This window comes from Aristolochia californica, unplaced genomic scaffold, assembly GCF_029961685.1.
Source record: "Aristolochia californica isolate CCGP_79_NKW_82.1479 unplaced genomic scaffold, dmAriCali1.0.hap1 SCAF_10, whole genome shotgun sequence".
NCBI classification, from domain to species: Eukaryota; Viridiplantae; Streptophyta; class Magnoliopsida; order Piperales; family Aristolochiaceae; genus Aristolochia; species Aristolochia californica.
This window is the reverse complement of record NW_027181771.1, coordinates 2,638,326-2,661,216: the sequence shown is the minus strand read 5'-3', so window position 1 is coordinate 2,661,216 and position 22,891 is coordinate 2,638,326. Positions and strand designations below refer to the sequence as shown.

Below are 22,891 nucleotides of genomic sequence, written 5' to 3'. Positions count from 1 at the left end.
CAACAATCTTGCATGTATATATAACAGTTCTAATCATGCTAACCCTCCAACCCTTAGAACCCAATTTGTTGTCTCTCTTGGGTTGCCATCTTGGGAAACATATGAAATTTCCATCAACAATGGATGACATTATTGAAGGTAAATCAATAAAATACTAGTCACAAATTAAAACAAAAACATAAAAATGTCTTGGTGGTTTAAACAAAGGAAATTTATGTACTTTAATGTGATGTCTAAAGATGAGAAGTAAATTCTTGAAAGCACGTGTGACATGAAAATTTCTTAGATCAAAACAAGAAAATACATATAAAAGCAATACTCTTGACAACAAAATCCTTCTTTGATTGGAGACAGCTTGTGCTTGACCAACTAATTCTTACCTCAATCTTGCATGGACATTGTTGGCTTACTTGAACCCAAATACTCTAGTCATATGGTTCTCAATTCCTGAAAGTTTGGACTTTGATCATATATGTGTAATACAATAGTCGAAGGTGTTAGATATTAAATTGAACCACACCTTTATAATTGATTAAATGTGGTATTTATACAATTTAGAAAAGAAAAGATAAACTTTACATGAGAAGATAATTACAACATGGGATAAATACAATGGGATCTTATCTGATAACTAAAGGGATTATGTTAATTCTTATCATGTCCCCTCAAGATATGCCACTATTAGAGAGACCAATATTGTCTCGTAGCAACTGTAACTATGAACTTGGCACTCACAATGTAAGGAGATTTGTTTTGAGGGTTTTTGGAAGCAAAAGGTTGGGAAGAGCAACGACACTGGTAGCGACTGGGGCAGATGGAATCGGAGATAGCACATCGTCCGACAAAGATATGGGGAAGAGCAATGTCATTGGTAGTGGTTTGGAAGGACAAACTCTGAGAGAGTGCAACGTTTGGTGAAGAGATGGGGAAGAACAGCGATACTGATAATGGTTGGGGTAGACAGAATCAGAGAGAGTGCATCGTCTGGTGAAGAGATGTAGAAGAGTAGTGACACTGGTAGCGGTTGGGGCGGACGGAATAGGTAAGTGTGCATTGTTTGTTGAAGAGATGTGGAAGAGCAACGACACTAGTAGTGGCTGGGGCAGACAAAATCAGAGAGAGTGCATTGTCCAATGAAGAGATGTGGAAGAACAACGTCACTGGTAGGGGGATGGGACGAACAGAATTGGAGAGAGCGCATAGTTCGTTGAAGAGATGTGGAAGAGTAGCGGAATTGGTAGTGGTGAAGGTCGACGACGACAAATTTTTTTTGCGACGGGCTAATAGTTAGAATACGGCGAGATGATGGCGGATGGAGGTTCCCACTAGTGCAACATCAAGATGGAGTGATTTCGGCGGGAAATTGGTGATGGGAGAATTGAGCGAAGGGCAACCAGGGCGGATGCTCTGGCTAACGGGGGCGATGATGGTGATGGCCATCTCGGCGGAGGTAGGGGAGAAACCAAGGAGGAAGATGCCTGAAAAGGTTTCACTCGGCAAGATGGGATTTGAGTTGGACAAGGGACAACGGTGGGAGAGGGCGAGAGGGATGATGTCGGCGACATTGTAGCCAGCAAGGTTGATGATCTCGGTGAAGGTAGGGGTGAGGGAAAGTCCTGCATCGCACAACACAGGTGTGCGGCATCGGGCGATGGGAGAGTAGTCAGACCAAAGATGACAATGGAAGCGAAAAAAGAAGGATGATAGATATAGAAGATCGATTGTTCTAATGTTACATTAGATATTGAATTGAACCACACCTTTACAATTGATTAAGGGTAGTATTTATACAATTTAGAATAGAAAAGATAATCTTTACATGAGAAGATAATTACAACATAGCATAAAAACAATGAAATCTTATCCAATAACTGAAAAGTTTATACTAATCCCTTATCAGAAGGAACAAAGCACTTAGGCACTTATTTGAGAGACACATTAGACTCCCTAAAATTAAAAAAAATGCTTGTGTAGTACATTATAATCGGTATCCGTCCATTATGAGACCATTTATAGCTTAAGAGGAAAACAAAACGCTAGATCCTGCAACTATCCAATATTTTAAGAGTTCAAAACTTCGGTTCAGTGGTTCTATAGAAGGCTCCAATTAATTGTGTTTGGATCTTACCAGTACAGGTCTTCGTTGGCCCATCCATCATTATGGCTTTCTTTATAATTTCATTTTCATGTTTTTATTACTAAAACATTGTAGGGGCGGCGGGGAAGTGCTGCATTGTAAGATAAAATCAGTGTGGGTAAAGAAGGTCTTCTCACAGGTCGACGTTCATTGTTGACTGGATCCGTGGTCGCTGTTCTTTGGATCTACATGCAATAAAAGCTCAGTTATTGCACCTGAGTAAATGATCGAGAAAAAATCAGTTCTGCATTACTCGCAAGATTTCCCACCCATCGTTCTTAAGCAAATTTACCGTCCGAAGTCAGTGAATCGAAATATTACTGCCAACAACTAAACTGCATTGTCAGTCAGGCGTGATACAAATGCTTATCCATTTCTCTGCCTGGTCGCTGCATCTCTCTCTATAAATAGGGTGAGAGAGCCATTGATCTTATGATCCAACCGAGTACTCCTTGTAGTGTTTGGTGCAATGGCTGCCAAGGCTTCTATAGTTCTTGCTCTACTTTACGTAGTTTTCCTGCTGCTCTCCTCTGAAGTGGCCGCTAGAGATTTGGCTGAGGTTTCTAATAAAGAGCCAATAGGTAAGAGAGTTTATGCTTTTGGGAAGACAACATATATCTACTATTCTTTTCAAACACCATATCGTAAAAGGTTTTATTACTGTAACTTGTCACCCATATGTTGATGTTACAGGAGTTAAGGATGATAGAGGTGGATACGGTGGAGGACGTGGCGGATATGGTGGCTGTGGACATGGTGGATACGGCGGCGGTGGACATGGCGGACATGGTGGATACGGCGGAGGCGGATATGGGGGAGGCGGACATGGTGGATACGGTGGAGGACATGGTGGCGAGCATGGCTGCCGCTATGGTTGCTGCTATAGTGGTTTACTATAATAGCGGTTGCAGTAGATGCTGTGCTTATGCTGGAGAGGTGCCAGAGATTGAAACTCAAGGAGAGACCCATAATTAGAATACCGCTGCTGCTTCTGTGGGTGGATATATGCATGAATAGGATAAGAGCTGTTTTACCAAAATAACAGTTTCAAAAAACATATTTTGAAAAACAAGGACACGAACTAATTTTTAAAAATACTCAAACTTTGACCGGTTGTCACATCATTATTCTGACACATCATTTGCCATGTAATTAAATAATAAGAAATTGAATAAATTTAAAAAAAATCAAATACACTTTTTATTACCTTATATCTAAAATAATAAATTATTATAAAATATAATAAACAATTAAAAAATTAACTTTTACTTATTTAACACTATTTAATATCAATTAAAATATTAATTAATTAAAAAAATTATCGTTACATTTTTTATTATTTTATATTTTAAAAAATAAAAAATAAAATAAGTATACTAATTATATATAAAATATTTATAAATTTAAAATATTTATAAATAGAAAAAATCTTAATTTTACCCATTTATTATGGATTTAAAATATTTATAAATTGAAAAAATCTTACTCTTAAGTCTTACCCATATATTATAGATTTAAAATATTTATAAATTATAAAATATACAAAAAAGTTATTTTAGAGTTTAAAAATACAATTTATTTGTATATTTTTTATCACCTTATTTACAAAATAATAAATTATTAAAAAAATCTTACAACACCTTTTATTATCAATTTAAAATATTTATTAACTGAAAAAATATAAAAAAATTATTTGAGTTTAAAAAATAAATGTATCGATAAATTTGCGGTTTAAAACCCTTCCATGTTGTAGGTTTAAAGCCCTTGATGGAAACATTGAGGCAGAAAATGTTAAGGTGTGGTCAAGGCACAAGGGAAAGTAAATGTTGTACAATGATGTCAAAGAGATCGTTAATGGGAGCCATGGCGTCCCAACATATTTGACATGGGTTCGAAAGATTGAAATTACATTTCTTGAACCAAGTTATAGCACACCCTATTTTTCTAACAACCTTCCAAGGCAAACCAAATAAACTCAAGTTGTAAAGCAAACCCAACATAGAGAACAAACCTCATTTATTTAGCAAGATAAAATTATGCATTCAACAAGTTTAAAAGTTGTCTCAACAGCCAAAGGTACACCTAGCTCATTCATCATCATAATGCTTGCGATGGTGGTGATGTTTGCCGTGGCGACGATCTTTTTCCTCATCATCAAAGTCATCCTTCTGCCAAGTAGTTTCATCAATAAGAGAAAAATTAAAATCTCTCTGTGACTCTCATCTGATATCATTGCATGACTCCGTGCATAATCTACAAAGCCATTCTGGTCTGTCTCCAAGTCTATCCACCCATTACCAAACTACCCACAGTTTTCAATCTTTTTTTCTTAATTTGAAAGCTCTAAATATGATCAATGGAAAGTCGTATATTAATAAATAATTTTACATCAAAATATCAAAGAATATTAAAATTCTCATTCCACTCTTTTGTCTGATTATAACAAAGGGTCTTACCTGAAGTTTATTCATTTAGATAAACGTATCAGTCTTTGTCGGAACAACTCTTCCTTCTCTGTTCTGAAAAAGGAAAAACACAATGAGGCATGAAAGTGAGAGGATCATGAAACTAGCGCGACTTCCATTACAGAAAATGTTCAAGAGGGAGAGAGAGTACTCACCTTTTACAGTGTTATCGCAATGAAACTCATCGGCTTTGGTTCCGATGTTTAGCCATTTTCTCAAGATAGTTTTCTTCCATGATGACTGAAAATGATCAATTTCCTACCAAACAAACGAAGTTGTGGAACTTCTGAAATTTATTAAATGAAAATACAAAGACAATACCTTCTGGTATCCACTTTGATTTGTTCTCATTTTTAACGCTCAAAAAACACTAGCCAACATTTCCTAAAACAAGACAAACCTTACAAGCATCAAGAACACATTTCTTTACAAGCATTTCAAGAAGCAGCTTGACCTGATTTGAAAAGACATTGGATGCAACTGTTTAAAAGTGAAAGACAATTAAACATGAATTATCTCAAAAGTTGACAAACCCATTTAATTTTTTTTAAAAACAAAGCAAAGAAATTGAACAATAATCATGTCCCTATCTTAGTTTTTTGTCAAATGTATTCTGCTAACATGGAATTAAAAAAATCAGTTAACCAATAAAAGAGATCAGGATTCCACATTCACTATTTCAACTTCCAAAGAATTTTAGGAAACTAAATAGGAATATGAAACAAATTAGTCACAAATCATATCGGAAAGGTCTTCTGCCAAACTCTTACTTGCTGGACAAGTTCTAAAAACGAATTCGGAAGACCCATTTGAGCTTTTGATTGATTATTTCCAGATGGGAAGATCAAATCTTGAACCTACATCAAAACGAGAAAAAATAAACCTCAATGCATTCAACTAAGTACTCTATATGTTGAAATGAAACAAAAAATACAGAGGAAACGATAAAATCATTACCCGTCTTTACACGAATGGTGAATCCATTAAGAAACTCAACCACTGACGTGCCCTCATCTTCAAAAAAGGGTTTTACCAAATGGGCACTAATCACAACTTCCACTAAGAACGGCTACAAAATATAAAATTTTAAAATGACCGATTAATACATATAGAGTACCAAAATATAAAAGGCAATTATCAATAGTAATACTTAAATTTCACGAGTAATGAAAATGTTCACCTTAGATTGCAACTTCCTGGAGCATTTATCGAGGGGGCGTTACTGGCGGGTTTCAAAATTTTCTAGAGTTATGCCCCGATTGTTTACATCTACCACAGACATAGGTACAACGTTCTCCTTTATCCATTTCTGTACGTATACGAACTAAACGTGGACGACCTGGTTGCTTCCTTGCAATTGGTGGAACAACTCGAACACCCGTATTAGGCCAATAGAGTTTATCTTTAGGAGGATAGAATCCAATTGCATATGTTCCTTTATATGCCTCTCTGTTGTATACCAAAGACCACACAATTGATTGAAATCATAATCGATTTTTGCACACACTGCAATGGTATGGGTACAAGAAATTTTTTCTATTTGAAAATGGGTGCATGTACATGTCATATTTTCCAAATCAACCTGATACAATCTTTCATCATCCATAGTGATTTCATACATATTATTCAGATACTGATGTACACGACATGCTCTTACTGTATTCATCTTATTTTTTAAAGAAGCATCAACAGAGGGTGTACAGAACAATGTCATCTTTCCTGCAGATTTTCACACAAAAATTATTCAATCTATAAATGGTTGATGCCACCAATGCTTGAATTGGAAGACTTCTAGCACCTCTTATAACATTATTAAAGTTCTCAGACATATTGATGGTCAACACACCAAAGTGAACATTGCCATCGTGTGCCAATGACCAAAACTCATGACTCAATTGTCGTTCAGTCAATAATTCTTTCGCTCTCTCACTTTGTTGCTCAGTTAACTCCATCGTATGATCAAATTCAATAATATTTCTTCTTTGCTGAAGACCATATGAGAGCATTTAATGTTTCATTTTTGAACGTCTTCTTGAAATTCACAACTAAATGACGCATACAAAAACGATGAGAACATTCTGGAGGTGGAAATTGTCTCTGGACCGCCCTTATTAAACCCTTTTGATGATATGAAATCAGAGGAAATGGTTTTCTTCCTTTAATAACAAAACAAACAATAAAAACCATTCCCAACTTTTTTGATTTTCTGATTCAACAATAGCAAAAGCTAGAGGAAAAAGACCATTGTTCCCATCAAGAATAGTAGCAATCAACAAACATGCAAGATATTTCCTATATAAATGTGTTCCATCAACACTAATAAGGGGTCTACTGTATTGGAATCCTGCAATGGATGGCCCCAAAATACACACTTAAGCATCCTTTCATGGCCAAATTCCTCACAACACAGTATAAATTCATTAGCTGGATTCGCCTCTTTTATTGCATCTAAAAACCGTGACAAAAGATTATATGATTCATCCCAAACACCATAAATTACTTTTATAGCCTTGCATTTTTGCTTTCCATGCTTTCCCATACTTGACAGAGATATGATACTTATCTTTCATGATCTACTGTATATCATCAGGAGTCAAAGTAAATTTCGTCCTCACTGTTGGCATAATGACTTTACAAATGAAGGATGATGTACACACTTGATTATGTTAACGAATAATACTTTTAACACATGTGTGATCTCCACCATACTTTCTTATCTTAAATTGACGAATCCTTCGATCACAAGATGCAAAAACACTCCAAGGGCATCTATCTACACCACATTCAATTTTATAATCATAACAGCTAGACCTCAATGTCTTATACTTAACATGTCTTTCAATCGAGTATTTTCTCAAAAAATATACCATTTGGGATTTATCCTCAAATATTTGACCCACGCTGATATTATTTGATGTTGAGTCTAAAACATTTATTATTCTAGAATCATCTTTGATACATCTAGTATTAACCTCCCAGGCATCTTCATATATATCTGGGTACCCAATTGAATCTATTGTTTCAACTCTGTTTCTATGAACCCCGGCTACGAATATCTCATCCTCATCCCTTTCACTATCTTCTGAACCAATATCACTATCACTATCATCATCATTAACAACCCTGAATAAACCCACTTCACGCCTTTGTGTATTAAACCTATATAGATAATAGTTTGTACTTAAAAACAAGTCATGTAAACTTAACAATTCATATTATAAATATACGAACATAAATACTTACTCCTCTAAACGTGGTAATTCTTGTTCTTGGGGATAGGATGTTTCACCAATAAAGTTTCGATTCCTCGTACCTTCCCTTCCATGGGCTCTTTGTCTTAGGACCTTTTCAAAGAAAATCTCAACCATAGATCGATTACTTAAAGCCATCTCAAATAATTCATTCAAATCATTATCATTTTCCACATTTGAGATAACAAAAACCCCGACAAAAAATGGAATTTTGGCCTTAATAAACTTTTGATGAGTATTACCATCCCACCCAGTGAGTCCGTACATCATTACTAAGAACTCACTAAACTTTGTCGAAACTGCAATCCTTTTCATTCGTGATTGACCTCTATCATAAATATCAAAATATCCAGACTTTTCCTTCAATTTTCCATTGTATCGATAGAAAAACCCAACAACGAACACCATATTATCTATAAAAATTACATACATTAGTAAGAGTTTATTAATGCAAAAAATTATCTAAGTTTTAATTTTTATGACTAGTCCTAACAATGCAAAAACATAAGTCCAAATTCACCGAACACCCATGGTAGAGCCCCATATAACTTCATAGTCACTACGAACCGTACCTCGTCAATGATGGGGGTCGGGGGTCGGGTTTCGTTGGCTAATGGTCGCTTGTGCAAGCGACTCAGCCTAGTTTGAACTGGACCCAACCTACTCTTAATCAGATTCTCTACCCATCCCTAGGGACACATGGAAACTCAATAAAACCATAGACAAAAAAATACCATGTGGTGATTATGTATAACATTCGAATCTCCTCACCACAATGCAAAATCATTCCATAACACTTCAAAATTATTCAACAACATTCTACAACATTTAAAAATTAATCGAACTAATTCTATAACAGATGACTAGTCCTAACAATGCAAAAACACCCCTGGTAGAGCCCCTTATGACTTCGCAGTCACTACAAACCGTACCTCATCAGTGATGGGGGTCAGGTTTTGTTGGCTAATGGACGCCAGTGCTGGTGACTCAGCCTAGTTTGAACTGGACTCAACCCACTTTCCATTACCCAACCTACTCTTAATCATAATTTGTACCCATCTAGTAACTAGGGCAAACATAAGAAAACATAAACAAAACAAAAAAAACCCATATGGTGGATATTTATAACACCCAAAGTTCCTCACCAGATGGAATGATCATTCCATGACACTTCAAATTTATTTAACAACAACTCGCAACTAAAAATCCTGCAAATCTTATCTCAATAGAGTAAAATGCAACTTCATAAATAAGAAAATTAAACAAAATTAACTAAAATTAAACTAGCAACTTCAGAAAATACAACATTCAATGGCATAGGAATCCATAAACTAAAATACAACAAATTATACAGAAAATCCATAAACTAAAATTAAACTTTACAATAATTTTAATTTATTTGCAATAGACAGAAATTTCATTAACATAAGATCAGAAATTAAACTTTAAATCACAAAAAAATAAATACAGTAATTAAACACCTAAATTCAAATCAGCATTATAATTAAATATAGTAATTAGATTCAATTAACAAACGCCCTAAAAAATCACCTTGCTAAATCGGCTTCTGAAATTCAAATTTGGGTTTGGAGGGTGAGTAGGGCTTCGGTTTTGAGAGAAGGGGCGGCGAGAGAGTGAAATAATAGGGTATTAAGAGAGGGGGCGCTGAGAGGAAATTATAGGGTTCGGTTTTGAGAGAGGAGTAGGAGGGGTGGGGGTTGACGAAGAGATGAAATGATAGTTTTCAGTTTTGAGAGAGGGGGCGACGAAGAGATGAAATGATAGTTTTCGGTTTTGAGAAAGGGATGGCGAGAGGATGAACAGAGGGGAACAAAGAAGAAGAATGAGAGATGAGGCTGAGACGAAGTCTGGGTTGAGATGAATAGAGAGCGGTTGAGAGGGGGGCGTTGAGGGCGAGGCCCAGTAGCGACTGCAGGGGAGGGGCGAGAGGAGAGGGGCCGAGACGAGAGGCGAGGAGAAAGATCGAGGAAGAGATTAGAACGAAAAACATAAGTGAGGGGTTACGTGGCGGGTGCTTACGTGGCACTAGATGATAGGGCAAAAAGATGGTAATATATAATGACATAGCAGCTTACGTGGTTGATGATGTGTCGGGATAATGATGTGGTAGCTTTTGTTTTCATCTACTCACATTACATTGATGATGTGTCGGGATAATGATGTGCCATCAAAGCTTACGTGTCACCTTTGACTGTACACATGTACAGTTGACTGGTCAAAGTTGGGTATTTTTGAAAATAAATTCATGACGTCGTTATTTTTCAAAATATGTTTTTTGAAACGGTTATTTTGGTAAAAAGCTCATAGAATAAATGAGTCCCCGAGTATGACCAACACCTTACGTGCTCTCCTATTGTAGCCTCCTATAATGTTCTGTCCAGGTTGCAATACTAGTTTTCTTTTACTGTAGAAATCAGATGTCTCCCGTCTGTGGTATGTTTCTGCACTTCGCTTTAATACGATGGTGGATGCTTAAAAACTTGGATTTGAAGGAGATAATATATGAATTAGTTGTTGTAAAAAACATTTCATCTGTGTCGCGGATGGGATTGATGCTGATGTGCGGACCATTTGTTGTCAAAAGTTTCGAGTAGTCTTTTGCTATTAGGATTATTAATAAGTTGATTAGTGTAGAATCCCTTAATGAGTTCAAGATCCAAATAAATCAAGCCGGACCTGAGTCGAGCTCGAGCTACTCGCAAATCGGCTCGATTCGATGATACCCCTAGTGACAGGTAGAAGGGATTTTGGCTGGAGCCTCACTATCTTATCATTGGTGACAATCTGTTTTAGGAGAGGTTGTCTTGTTGCCTTTTAGTGAAGTCATTCAGCTCTAGGTTTCTAAACTATTACAACTGATAGAAATTATTGATATATTCATGTTTAATAATTCAATATAAACCCTTGTTGTCCAAACACTGTTTATGAGAATGTTGTTGGTAATTAATTATTGTTGAAGTTATCTACTTGTCTAGCCTCTACTGCAAGGGTAAGATTTTTTAATTAATTAATATACTACTTTTATATTTTATTATTGTAAATATAAGGTAATAAAATATATATCGATAAATTTGATTTTTAAACTCTAAAATAAAAAATTTTAAATAATTTTTTTATTAATAAATATTTTGAATCGATAATAAAAAGTATTAAATAGGTAAGAGTAAGATTTTTAATTAATTAATATACTAAATTTATATTCTATTATTGTAAATATAAGGAAAGAGTAAGATTTCTAATTAATTAGTATATTTATTTTATTTTAAATTATTTTAAATATAAGGTAATAAAAAGTGTATCGATAAATTTGATAAAAAGTGTACTGATAAATTTGATTTTTAAACTCTAAAATAAAATTTTCAAAAATTTTAATTAAAAAATATTTAAATCGATAATTAAAGATGTTAAATAGGTGAGAGTAAGATTTTTTTATTAATTAATATTTTTAATAATTTATTATTTTAAATATAAGATAATAAAAACTGTACTGATAAATTTAATTTTAAAACTCTAAAATAATTTTTTTATATTTTTTTAGTTAATAAATTTTTTAAATCGATAATAAAAGGTGTTAAATAGGTAGTAAGATTTTTAGTTAATTAATATATTTTTAATAATTTATTGTTTTATAAATAAGGTGATAAAATGTGTATTGATAAACTTTATTTTTAAACTCTAAAATAACCTTTTTGTATTATTTTTTCAATTTATAAAAATTTAAATCGATAATAAGAGGTTTTAAATAGGTAAGAGTAAGATTTTTAATTAATTACTATACTTTTTTTTATTATTTAAAATATAAAGCAATAAATAGTGTACCGATAAATTTTATTTTTAAACTCTAATATATAATTTTCATATTTTTTCATTAATAAATATTTTAATCGATAATAAATGGTTTTAAATAGGTAAGAGTTAAAAAAATTAATTAATTAATATATTTATTATAATTTATTATTTTAATTATTAGGTAATAAAAAGTGTATTGATTAATTTGATTTTAAAATCTAAAATATTTTTTCCAAAAATTTTAAATTTATAAATATTTTAAATCGATGATAAAAGGTATTATATATGACGTGGTTTGCCATGTTATATTTTAAACTATAGTTTATTTTATTTAATGACGTGACATCTTACTTGGTGATGACATGTCAATTTGTTCACCGAGTGCTGATATGGCATTATGACACAGTGACATGTAATCGGTTAAAGCCTACGTGTCACACGTATATAGTTGACTGGTCAAAGTTGGGTATTTTTTAAAATAATATAAATAACTCTCATTTATCTAATTAAATTTTAAATTGGATAAAAAACTTAATTTCCCTAAGATAAAACCAGTGGATAAAGAAATTTCAGGGGTTTTCACTCTTTATTGTGGCAGTTCTCTCAAGTCGACGATCCTTGTTGATTGGATCCGTGGTCGCTGTACATGCAATAAAAGCTCAGTTATTGCACCTGAGTCAATGATCGCAAAAAAATCAGTTCTGCATTACTCACAAGATTTCCCACCCATCGTTCTCAACCAAATTTACCGTCCGAAGTCAGTGAATCGATTTGTTACTGCCATTGTCAGTCATGTCTTATACAAATACTTATCCATTTCTCTGTCTGCTCGCTGCATATCTCTCTATAAATAGGGTGAGAGAGTCCTTTGATCTTATCATCCAACTGAGTACTCCTTGTAGTGTTTGGTGCAATGGCTGCGAAGGCTTTTATAGTTCTTGCTCTACTTTACGCCGTTCTGCTGCTCTCCTCTGAAGTGGCCGCTAGAGATGTGGCTGAGGTTTCTAAGGTAGAGCCAACAGGTAAGAGAGAGTTTATGCTTTTGGGAAGACAACATATATCTACTACTCTTTTCAAACACCATTTCGTAAAAGGTTTTGTTACTGTAACTTGTCACCCATAAGTTGATATTACAGAAGTTTAAGATGTTAGAGATGGATACGATGCAGGACGTGGTGGATATAATGGCGTCGAACATGGCGGATATGGCGGAGATGCATTTGGTGGACATGGCTGCCGCCATGGTTGCTGCTATAGTGGTCACCATGGTTGCCGTCGATGCTGTGTTTATGCTGGAGAGGTGCCAGAGGTTGAATCTGAAGGAGAGACCCATAATTAGAATACCGCAGCTGCGTATGTGTGTGGATATATGTATGAATAAGACAAAGAAGTACCGAGTTTGAGTAGCACCTTCCGTGCTCTCCTACTGCAGCCTCCTGTAATGTTCTGTTAAGATTCCAGTACAAGTTTTCTTTTACTGTAGAACTGAGATTTCTCCCTTGAAACTCAAGAAGAGACCCATAATTAGAACACCGCAGCTGCTTCTGTGTGTGGATATACGTATGAATAAGACAAAGGAGTTTGAGTAGCACCTTCCGTGCTCTCCTACTGCAGCCTCCTGTAATGTTCTGTTAATATTCCAGTACGAGTTTTCTTTCACTGTAGAACTGAGATTTCTCCTGTCGGTGGTATGTTTCTGCACTTCGCTTTTATACGGCGGTGGATGCTTAAAAGCTTGGATTTGTAGGAGATAATATATGAATTAAGATTTCATCTGTATCGCGGATGGGATTGATGATGATATGCAGGATCATTTGCTGTCAAAAATTTCGAGTAGTCTATTGCTCATAGGATTATTAATCAGTTGATTACTGTCGAATCCCTTAAAACTTATTTGAAAGAAGTTTGATGGACAGTCAATGCCTGTGATCTTCAAGCATTTGTTCGACTTAACGTCTGAAAGAACTCGATTATCGCAGGTGTCCAAAGCATGATCACAACTATATTATTAGTGTTTTTCAAGGACAGAGCCTGACCCCTATGTTAGAAAACAAGGATGAGGACGACAAAACTGTAATTATCTTAGGACTTCAGTTTGTCAAGATATGATTTGTCAAAGATAGGATATGGGTAATCTACAGCATGCATAGTTTTACAGAAAGTCCTTATCAAGTGGATAGAATGATCTTTTTGCTCCTTGTCAGTCAGCACTCTGGAGTGGAGTAGGGATTATAGATGTAAAAGAAGAAGAAAAATACCATGCTTTTGATAAAAAAAACAGAGATCTCCAGTATTGATGAGATAAGTTGGGGAGCCCAATGCTTTACTCTTTGTGGATGAGATTAGAAATATTTTTTTTTTCAAAAGCAGATTCAGTAGTGTGAAACCTTGATGCATTGGATTGACTGACCAAGTGTTCCCACCACAGTCATAATCTCTCTATGCTTGAAGTAGTTCAGTAAGATTCGAAAGCAGATTTGCTAGGCCAAGCTTTTTGACAAACAATAGAAAAGATCAAAGATTATTGAAAGAGTAAGCCAAAATTCTAAAAGAGTAGGTAGGTTGTGGAATGATGTAGATGAAAGTAAATTACTTACAAACCATCTCTCATTTCATTGTTGCTTTGTTTGCCCAAATGAGACACTCTGATAGGGAAGTTTAACCTTGCTTTTGTTACTCAGCTGGAAATCCTATCTTTGACAAATTGGTCACTCGGCTGCTTTGTTCCATAGGAATCCTATCTTGACTAACCTTTCTTTTGTCACTCAGCTACATGGGACACGCCACAGTTGAGGTCAAACAAACAAATTAGAGATTGGATTAAGTTTTGAGTTATTTTTTCCATACTTAAAAGGGCCATGATACTTGGTTAATATGTCAAAGATGCTAATTGACATCATTCATTATGAATTCTTCATCAAGGGGGGGTTAGTGCCCCAAAGTGGATTTTTGAAGATCAAGTCATGTCCAACATGAAGATCATGTCATGTCATGTACATGAAGATCAGGTAAGAATTTGTGTTAGTGATGACGACTTTATGTGCACTGGAAAACAGTTCCCAGTGTTAGTACCCTAACATGAGAAAAACATAAAAAACAAGAGAATTTCTAAACCTTTACAGTGCACTTAATTACAACATAATCCTTAAACCCCAAATTAGGTAAAACAACTATTATTACTACATGAATAAATTATTTAATGTATAATTAAATATACTAATATATTTATTAATTGAATTAGATATTTTATTGTACATTAATATGGTAATTACATGAGCCAATGAAATAACTACATGATTAATTACAAATAATAAATAAATAACATTATAAATAACAAAAACGAAAGTAATACGTTGAGTTATTAATTTATTAATAACATATGATATACTTTAACCTAAAAATGAATAATTTAAGAGAAAAAAATGATCTAATCATAACTTTAACACACTATATATTTGTACATAATATATTTTATGTATTATTAATTATTAATATATTATCACAAAATTTAAAACTATTGGTTTAATTAACTATAGCAATCGGATAATTATGCCAAAAATAATTTATCAAATATTTATTTTAACAATATTTTAATTATGACTATTAAATCACTATTTTAATATAGTAACTGTAAAATAAATATATTAAATAAATAAATATAATTAATTATAAATAAAAATAATTAATTTATAAATAAAAATAATTAAACCATCGTCGTCTTCCTCAGCTGCGAGCCAAAGGGCAACGACGATGGCGACGGGGACGCGCTAGTAGGCGACGGCGACGGCCAGCGACGACGGCAGGCAACGACGATGGCGACGGGGACGGGCTAGTAGGCAACGGCGACGGCCAGCGACGGAACGAGAGAGGGCTGCGGCAACACCGAGAGAGGGCTGCGGGAACGAGAGACAGTTGCGGAACGAAAGAGGGTTGCGGCAACACCGAGAGAGGGTTGTGGAAATGAAACGGCAGAGAGGGTGTGCAGCAGAGAGCCCCCCGAGAGACAGCCCCGCTCGCCGAGAGAGAGCTCGCGCGAGAGTCATGTAGATGACTCTCAAAATCGGGCGGAAAGCACTTTCCGCCCGTTACTCTTGAGACATGAACTCGTGATTCATGTATATTCATGTACATGAATTTCGGCGCCCCCTAACGACATCAGGACATGAACTGCATAATGCGCATGAAGATCATGTCCTGAGTCATGTGCACTAACCCCCCCCCCCCCAAGTGTCACCCATGCATGCACTTAAGGTACGTTCAAACTATGATGGATTTTAATTTGACATTATCTTAAAGAGAATCAGAAAAATAATTTATTATATATAGTGAAACTATCGAGGGGGGGGGGGGGGATTTCGGATTCCTGAAATGAACCTAAAGATAACACCCACGGTTTAATTTTGGGATTTCAGATTCAACAGTATATTGCGAATCATCCAGATGAAGCGAGCGGGACGGGGCAAACCATATCATCGAATTTTTTTTTGTCTCTCCCACACTCTTCCCTCTCTCAGTCTCCTTCTTCTCTAGTCTCTACTTCCTTGGAAAGTTTTCTTCTCCCTCTCGGCCTCCCTTTTCCTTCTCCCTCTTATTGTGAACATTCTCTCGACCTCCCTCATTCACTCTCCCTCTCAGCCTCCTGCTCGCTTCTCCCTTTCTCTTCTCCCTCTCGGCCTCCGTCGTAGTGCCCCCATCACAGAGCTTCCGTTGCAGAGCATCCTGTCGAAGCGTCTCTGTTGCAGAGCCTCTGGTATACCGTCGGAGCGCCACATCTATCGCCATTCTCCCTGTAATTATTGGCGCCGAGAGGAAGACGATATTGTTGATTTAAATTTTTCTAAGTTAGGAAAAATTAAACTAGCGTTATTTATTCATTATATTTATTTTTTAATTACTGTTTTATATTAGTGATTTAATAGTGGTAATTAAAATATTGTTAAGCATTTGATCAATTATTTTGGTTTAATTAACTCATTTTATAATTAATAAAACCAATGATTTTAAATTTAACAAAAAATATTATTAATTAATAATACGTAAAAAATATATAGTATGTTAAAGTTAGTATTTGATCAATTTTTTTTGTTTAAACATTCCTTTTATGTTAAAATATACCTTATGTTATTAATAAATTAATAACTTAATTTATTATATTCGTTTATGTTATTTTTAACTTTATTTTATTTTTTTATAAGTAATCATGTGCACAGTTAATTGGCTCACGTAATTACTATATTAATGTAAAATAAACTGCAATCATTAAATAATATAATAACTAGTATAATTAATTAGTACATTAATATATTTTAATTATACATTAAATTATTATTAGTATAATAATCATATTTGTTTTAACTAATTTGAGGTTTAGGTATTATATTTTATTTAAGTATATTATTACAAGTTACTTATACTCTTATTTTTTATAATTTTCTCATTTTTGGACATTAACATTGGAAACTGTTTTCCAGTGCACATCAACTCGTCTATGCTTACACCAAATTTGAAGTTTGTTGACTGAACCCCTTATATAGTAACATACAAATAAACTGATTATTATTTTATGTACCCTCATAATCATCAAAATAGTTGTGTTTCACACGAGAACAATCGGATTTCAGCAGGAAACTGTATAACCTTAGTCACCTGTTACTTGGCCTAACGCAAAACTTTGTCAAAGACGTTCGAATTCTTATGTAAAGATAAAACAAAAATGGGAATATGAACTTGAAAAATATAAACTCATCAAGCAGCGCCTGCACTGCCCTTGCCCTTCTTCCTCTGAATTTTCTTCATGTAGAACTCCAGCTCCTTCCCCTCCAAGATATATCTGTCAAGAACAATGTCATGATGCCACCACAGTATAAAGAGATAGATAACAACTGGCTTTTATCAGTATAAATAAGAAGAGAAATGTAAGAGAGACCAGACTGTGAGTCAACAGTGTGGAAAAGAAATTGTTAATTGCTTACCCATCAGAACGACCACACTGGCCAGGACGAGAAGAAATACAAGCCAGCAGCCTCCCACTACTGAACTGCTCTTCAATATGAGGGTCAAGTTTGTGATCCTGTAAACGTTTCTCCAGTTTCCTTGTCACATGGTTGCTTTTCTTTGCATCCTCCTGAGCAGCCTCACCCTCCTGAACATTATTGCACAACATCGATAACAAAAATAGTGAGAAGAAGAAATTATAGAAGAAAATGTGGAACATATAAGCAGCAAGTGATCTGATAAGTACTGAAGTTTGCAAGATTCATATAATTGACCAGACCCAGTCTCAGAATAGGAAGGTATTTCATTCAACAAAGAAAAATATGTTGTACACACTATCCTTCATCAACAAAACCCTTCACTACACGTTCAGGACCCATAGGCTATACCAATCCCCACATCTTAGTAGTAATTTCAGGCAGGCTAATATAGTCCAAAATGCTATAAAGCAACAGACTGAAGTTCTCCCATATTATACCTCATCATAGTGCAACAAATGATATAAGATAAATATTTTTACACAGATGGTTAATATACTTGTAAACATTGCTGAATGCAATCATATAAGAGAGGAAAAAAATTACTTGGATGTGACTTGGGCCTTTGGCTCAATAGTCATACCCTGTTTGGGTGGGTGGGGGGTTTCGAGTGTGAGGTCTTCGATTCATGTCGCACCAGGGGTTAAAGGGGTATTTGTGTAATCAACTTTCAAAAATTAAAAAATAAATACTTAGATGATGTCCATATTTTATAGGAAAAGGAAAAGGGAAATGAACATGGACACAAACTAAACAAGCAATTATACTATTTTTAAAAGTCCAAGTGGAGTTTGTGAATTAGTTAACAGTTTACATTAATATCAGGACATAATAAAACCTATGCAAAAAATATATTGTAAAATATATAGAGCTTGTTCCCTCTAAATCTACATTTTTGCACTCGCTATAGTCCTCCAATAGCTCATACTTTAACAGGGCATTTCTTAAGTATTTGTTGACCCCCGAAGGGGTTTATCAGACATGGAGGCCATGGAAGCCAGCAACCTTTTAGATGCTTTGAATTATGTCAGAATTTGGCCTTCCAATGAAGACAAGCTCATTTGGTGGCCTGACAAAAGTGGGAAATTCTCAGTTGCTTCGGCATATGGATACATCAACGGTTGGGATCCGACGCAAAGGGAGCACGACATCAACTTCGTCTGGAAACTATGTGCCCTCCCTAAGGTAAAAATTTTCATGTGGAGTGCTTGTCAAAGTAAAATTCTCATGGCTGATGTGCTCAGAAGCAGAGGTCACCCTTCTATAGATCCACAATGCCCTTTCTACCACAATGAAGATGAATCCACCAGTCATACTCTTCTTCAGTGCCAGTTCTCATGGACTGTGTGGACCTCTGTTTTAAGAAAATTGGAGATTCAATTTTGTATTGTTGTCGACTTGATAAGCTTTTGCAAGTCGATCTTGGGATATCCCCTTCCTGGCCTCGGCAAATTGATTATCTCAGCTTGTGCTAGTTTCGTTCCATGGAGGCTTTGGAACGAACGGAATAAAAGGCGGTTTGATGCTAAAAGCGAATCTGAGGCTAGAGTTGTTGACAGAGTGACAGGGCAAATATCAACCTGGCCATTGACAAAAAAAAAAACCCTCTCCTCTTTCAAAGGCACCGGCATTCAAGACAACTGGAGCAATTTGGCGAGGATGCACATTAGAGCCAAAATCCCAATTATGCAAGAATGGACCCCTCCGAAAACTAGCTACCTAAAGCTGAACTTTGATGGATCTTCTCTTGGTAATCCCGGGATCGCAGGATTTGGGGGTGTCATTTCAGACTCATCTGGGAATCAATGTTCTTCTTATGCTGGTCCTTTAGGCATATCCGACTCAACATCGGCTGAGTTACATGGCCTTCTTAATGAACTGCGGGTGTTCAAAGACAAATGTCATGGGCCTATTCACATCGAAGGGGACTCCAAGGTGGTAATTGGTTAGTGCCAGCGCAATTCCTCTCCCCCATGGAGGCACTAGGATGTATTCCAGGAGATTTTGGATATTGTATCTTCTTTTTCTTGTATTTGGTCTCTCATTCCGAGATCTGCAAATTCGGCAGCAGATGTGCTTGCCAATGAGGGAGTTTTCCTGCAATCTCTCGTTGTAAAGGATTTGCTCCCTCCACTTTTGTAATTTTCTTTTTCTTTTCTTTTAATAAAAATACATCTTCATAAAAAAAAAGTATTTGTTGTGTAAAACTTAACACATGAAGATACAAAAGCTATATTATTTGAAACAGAAGAAACAATCACTGCTTTCATATCTCAACATAGCTTCTGTCTCGGTTTACCCTACAAAAACTACCTACTTATCTCTTGGTGACACCTCTTCTCTCGATGATGAAGGAATAGCTATGATGAAAAAACCATGGCACACTCCAAGGCTTTCTTGTATAGTAATAAAGCTTGCATCTATGCCACGAGCATGTTACCAAAAACTGTAAACTTAAGTTGCAAGCTTAATTTTACAGACTACTCCACTTGGGAACGCATTTATTGAATTTATCAATAATTGTGCCTCTAACAACAATTCAACACTCACAGCTTATACAGCCCAACAAACATGAGACCATCAGATAGAGAGCATCAATAGCATTAGTAGTAAAACAAAAAAGAATAGTTAACAATGAGAAAGAAACTACCTTTAAAAAGAATATATTAGAAAGAAACCACCTTCAACAGTGTTAAATGCTACATAAAATACTTGAAATTTTTGCCTTTAAAGCCGCTGAGCAATCCGTACATGTCAATAGGATAAATCAACAAATAATGGATGACAAGTTATAAGCTAATACCTCTCCTTCTTTCTTGACTGCTTGTGCTGATGGCTTCTTCTTCCTCCCAATGTCAACACCATAGTGCTGCAGGTACCATTGCTTGAAGGGTGCAGCATCAACTTGAATTATGGCACTCTTGACCAAGGTCTGGGTTCGTACAAGCTCGTTATTAGAGGCATTGTATACCACGTCGAGGATACGTGTCTTGCGGGTGACGGCCTCGCTTCCCCATGAATAATTGCCTGTATCCAGACGCAGGGCACGCCACTTCACGTTGCCTCCACGCACACGAACCCTCCGGACGGTCTTGTTGCTCGAGAGCTTGGTATTTGCTGGCTGACGCCCAAGCTCGTACCTTGAAAAATTCAAACTCAAGTTACAGATATGCAGAAACTAGCTAGCGCAAAGGAAACAAGAAGACGTAATACTTCCAGAAAACGAAAAGAAACTGCGAATCACGATGAGGTGCCTAATAAAGGAGAGAAAAGATCCGAAGAACAAAGAAATTCACACTGGAACGAAGAACAACAGTAGAAAACCACAAGCAAACAAAGAAAGTGAGAAAAAGTACACAATAGCTACATTTTAATAAATCCGACGAAACGGGGACATTTTCAAAGTAGATTCGAACTCACTTTCTCTTCTTTCTCCACGCCTTCTTCTTACCTCCGGTGGCGCGCCTCTTATGCATTGAATCCCTAGAAATACCTGCGCCAAACCCGAGTTATTCGGCATTATGGACCAAATAAGAACAGAAAGAAAGAGACAGAGAGAATTCAGGAATTACCCATTTTGCCTAGTGAAAGACGAAGACCCCAAGCTACTGTTTTTCGTCCTCCGTCGGCTGAAGGGGGGGAGGAGACTGCTTTTCGTCCTCAGCTGGTTGCCATAAAACCCTAGTACCTTTCTTTCTCCCCTCGTATGTTTGTCAATTACTAGAATAACCCTGATCCTTTTAACTGGTTGCTTCATAAGCGGGCTCGTGGTTCCCCCTTTTCTATCCATGTAGTTTATTAAACTAGCCATTTTTTACAATTGTACAAAAAAACTATATTTTGGAGTTCTTATGACCATATGATCAATCCTTTTGTAGTAGATTGATCAATCAATATTACTATAGGTTTATCCATCATTCTTTATACACTAGTTTTACAAGATTTTGGTTGATCGATCATGATTTATGATATTTGCTTATAATATTTTGTATGATTGATCATTCCCAAGGGGTCTAATGTCTCTTGATTATATGTTTCAACCTATTATATGATCGATCATGCCCAAGTGGTTATTTTCTTATGTTTTCTAAATCTATCTTTCAACATATTATATGATCAATCATGCCCAAGGGGTTAATAGATCTTGCCTTATGCTGAGGGGTTAATAGATCTTGCCTTATGCTGAGGGGTTAATAGATCTTGCTTTATGCTAAAAGATTGATGTCTTCTATATGACCGAACATGCAACGAAGTATATAATCAATCATGTTATTTTGTAGTGTATACATTAAGTACTAAGCATGATTAAGGCCTAAACTAAATAAATGAAAGGTTCCAAAACATTTGAATGAACTCTGGAAAACATGGTTTTTGAAAGAGTTTGCGTGCCCTATGTTCTAAAATAATATAAATACATAAAATTTAGAATCTTGATGGCGATCCTCTTGAGAAAACTAGAGTGTTTAGGATTTTCTATTTGACACTTATTAGTGAGACGGAGGATGAAGCCATGGTGTGGCTAGACACCAAGGCCGAAGACTGTGCAAGTCCAGAGTACAACAACAGCAACAACGGCCAAGGCCAAGTGCAATGGCACGACCCAGAGGGGCGCATGCATTTGGCCGGCCCGACATCAGCTGTAAAGGAAGAAGACATACTTGAGCTTGCCAAACAGATGGCCAAGCAGCAAGATGCGCAACTACCCCAACAGTTGGCCGAGACAGAAACCATAAACACAACAGACACGCACGTGGCGCACAACAAGTAGAACGCACGTGCGCACACGGCCCGGGCAACAGGCGCATTGGAGTTTTGGGTTGCACGAAGGCGCTCCGCGCGGAAGGATGAAGTTGGGGTCGTTGAAGGTGAAATGCGTGCACGACGTGGAAGCTATGGGCGTGCAAGCACATGAAGCAACAACGCGGGCACCCAACGCATTTGGGGTTGCCATGCTGGTTCCGCAACAAGCGCATGCATGCGCATGCAAAGTGGCAAAATCTGGGAGGTTGCCACTTTGGGGGAGATTCTTCTTTGGCCACTCCTATACGTTCCCTATGACAACTAGGACTAATTTTAAGTATGATTTGAATGCTGATTGGGGGGCCAAACGTGTGGTGACACTTAGGACGTCCACATACAAGATTTAGTCTAAGAGGTAGTTGTAAGGGATTGAATTAAGAGATTTGAATGGGGAGA

General features: G+C 36.0%; 1 protein-coding gene across 1 annotated transcript; it reads right to left on the bottom strand.

Annotated features, from left to right (window-relative positions):
• Window positions 1-17,278: 17,278 nt before the first annotated feature.
• LOC137940282 (small ribosomal subunit protein eS8) lies at window positions 17,279-21,401 on the bottom strand. The gene is made up of 5 exons (XM_068785246.1): window positions 21,268-21,401; window positions 21,116-21,188; window positions 20,499-20,835; window positions 17,636-17,805; window positions 17,279-17,493 (listed from the first exon to the last, which is right to left on the bottom strand). Exons 1-5 carry the CDS (start codon window positions 21,269-21,271, stop codon window positions 17,409-17,411), a joined length of 669 nt encoding a protein of 222 aa, XP_068641347.1. The 5' UTR covers window positions 21,272-21,401; the 3' UTR covers window positions 17,279-17,408.
• Window positions 21,402-22,891: the final 1,490 nt, after the last annotated feature.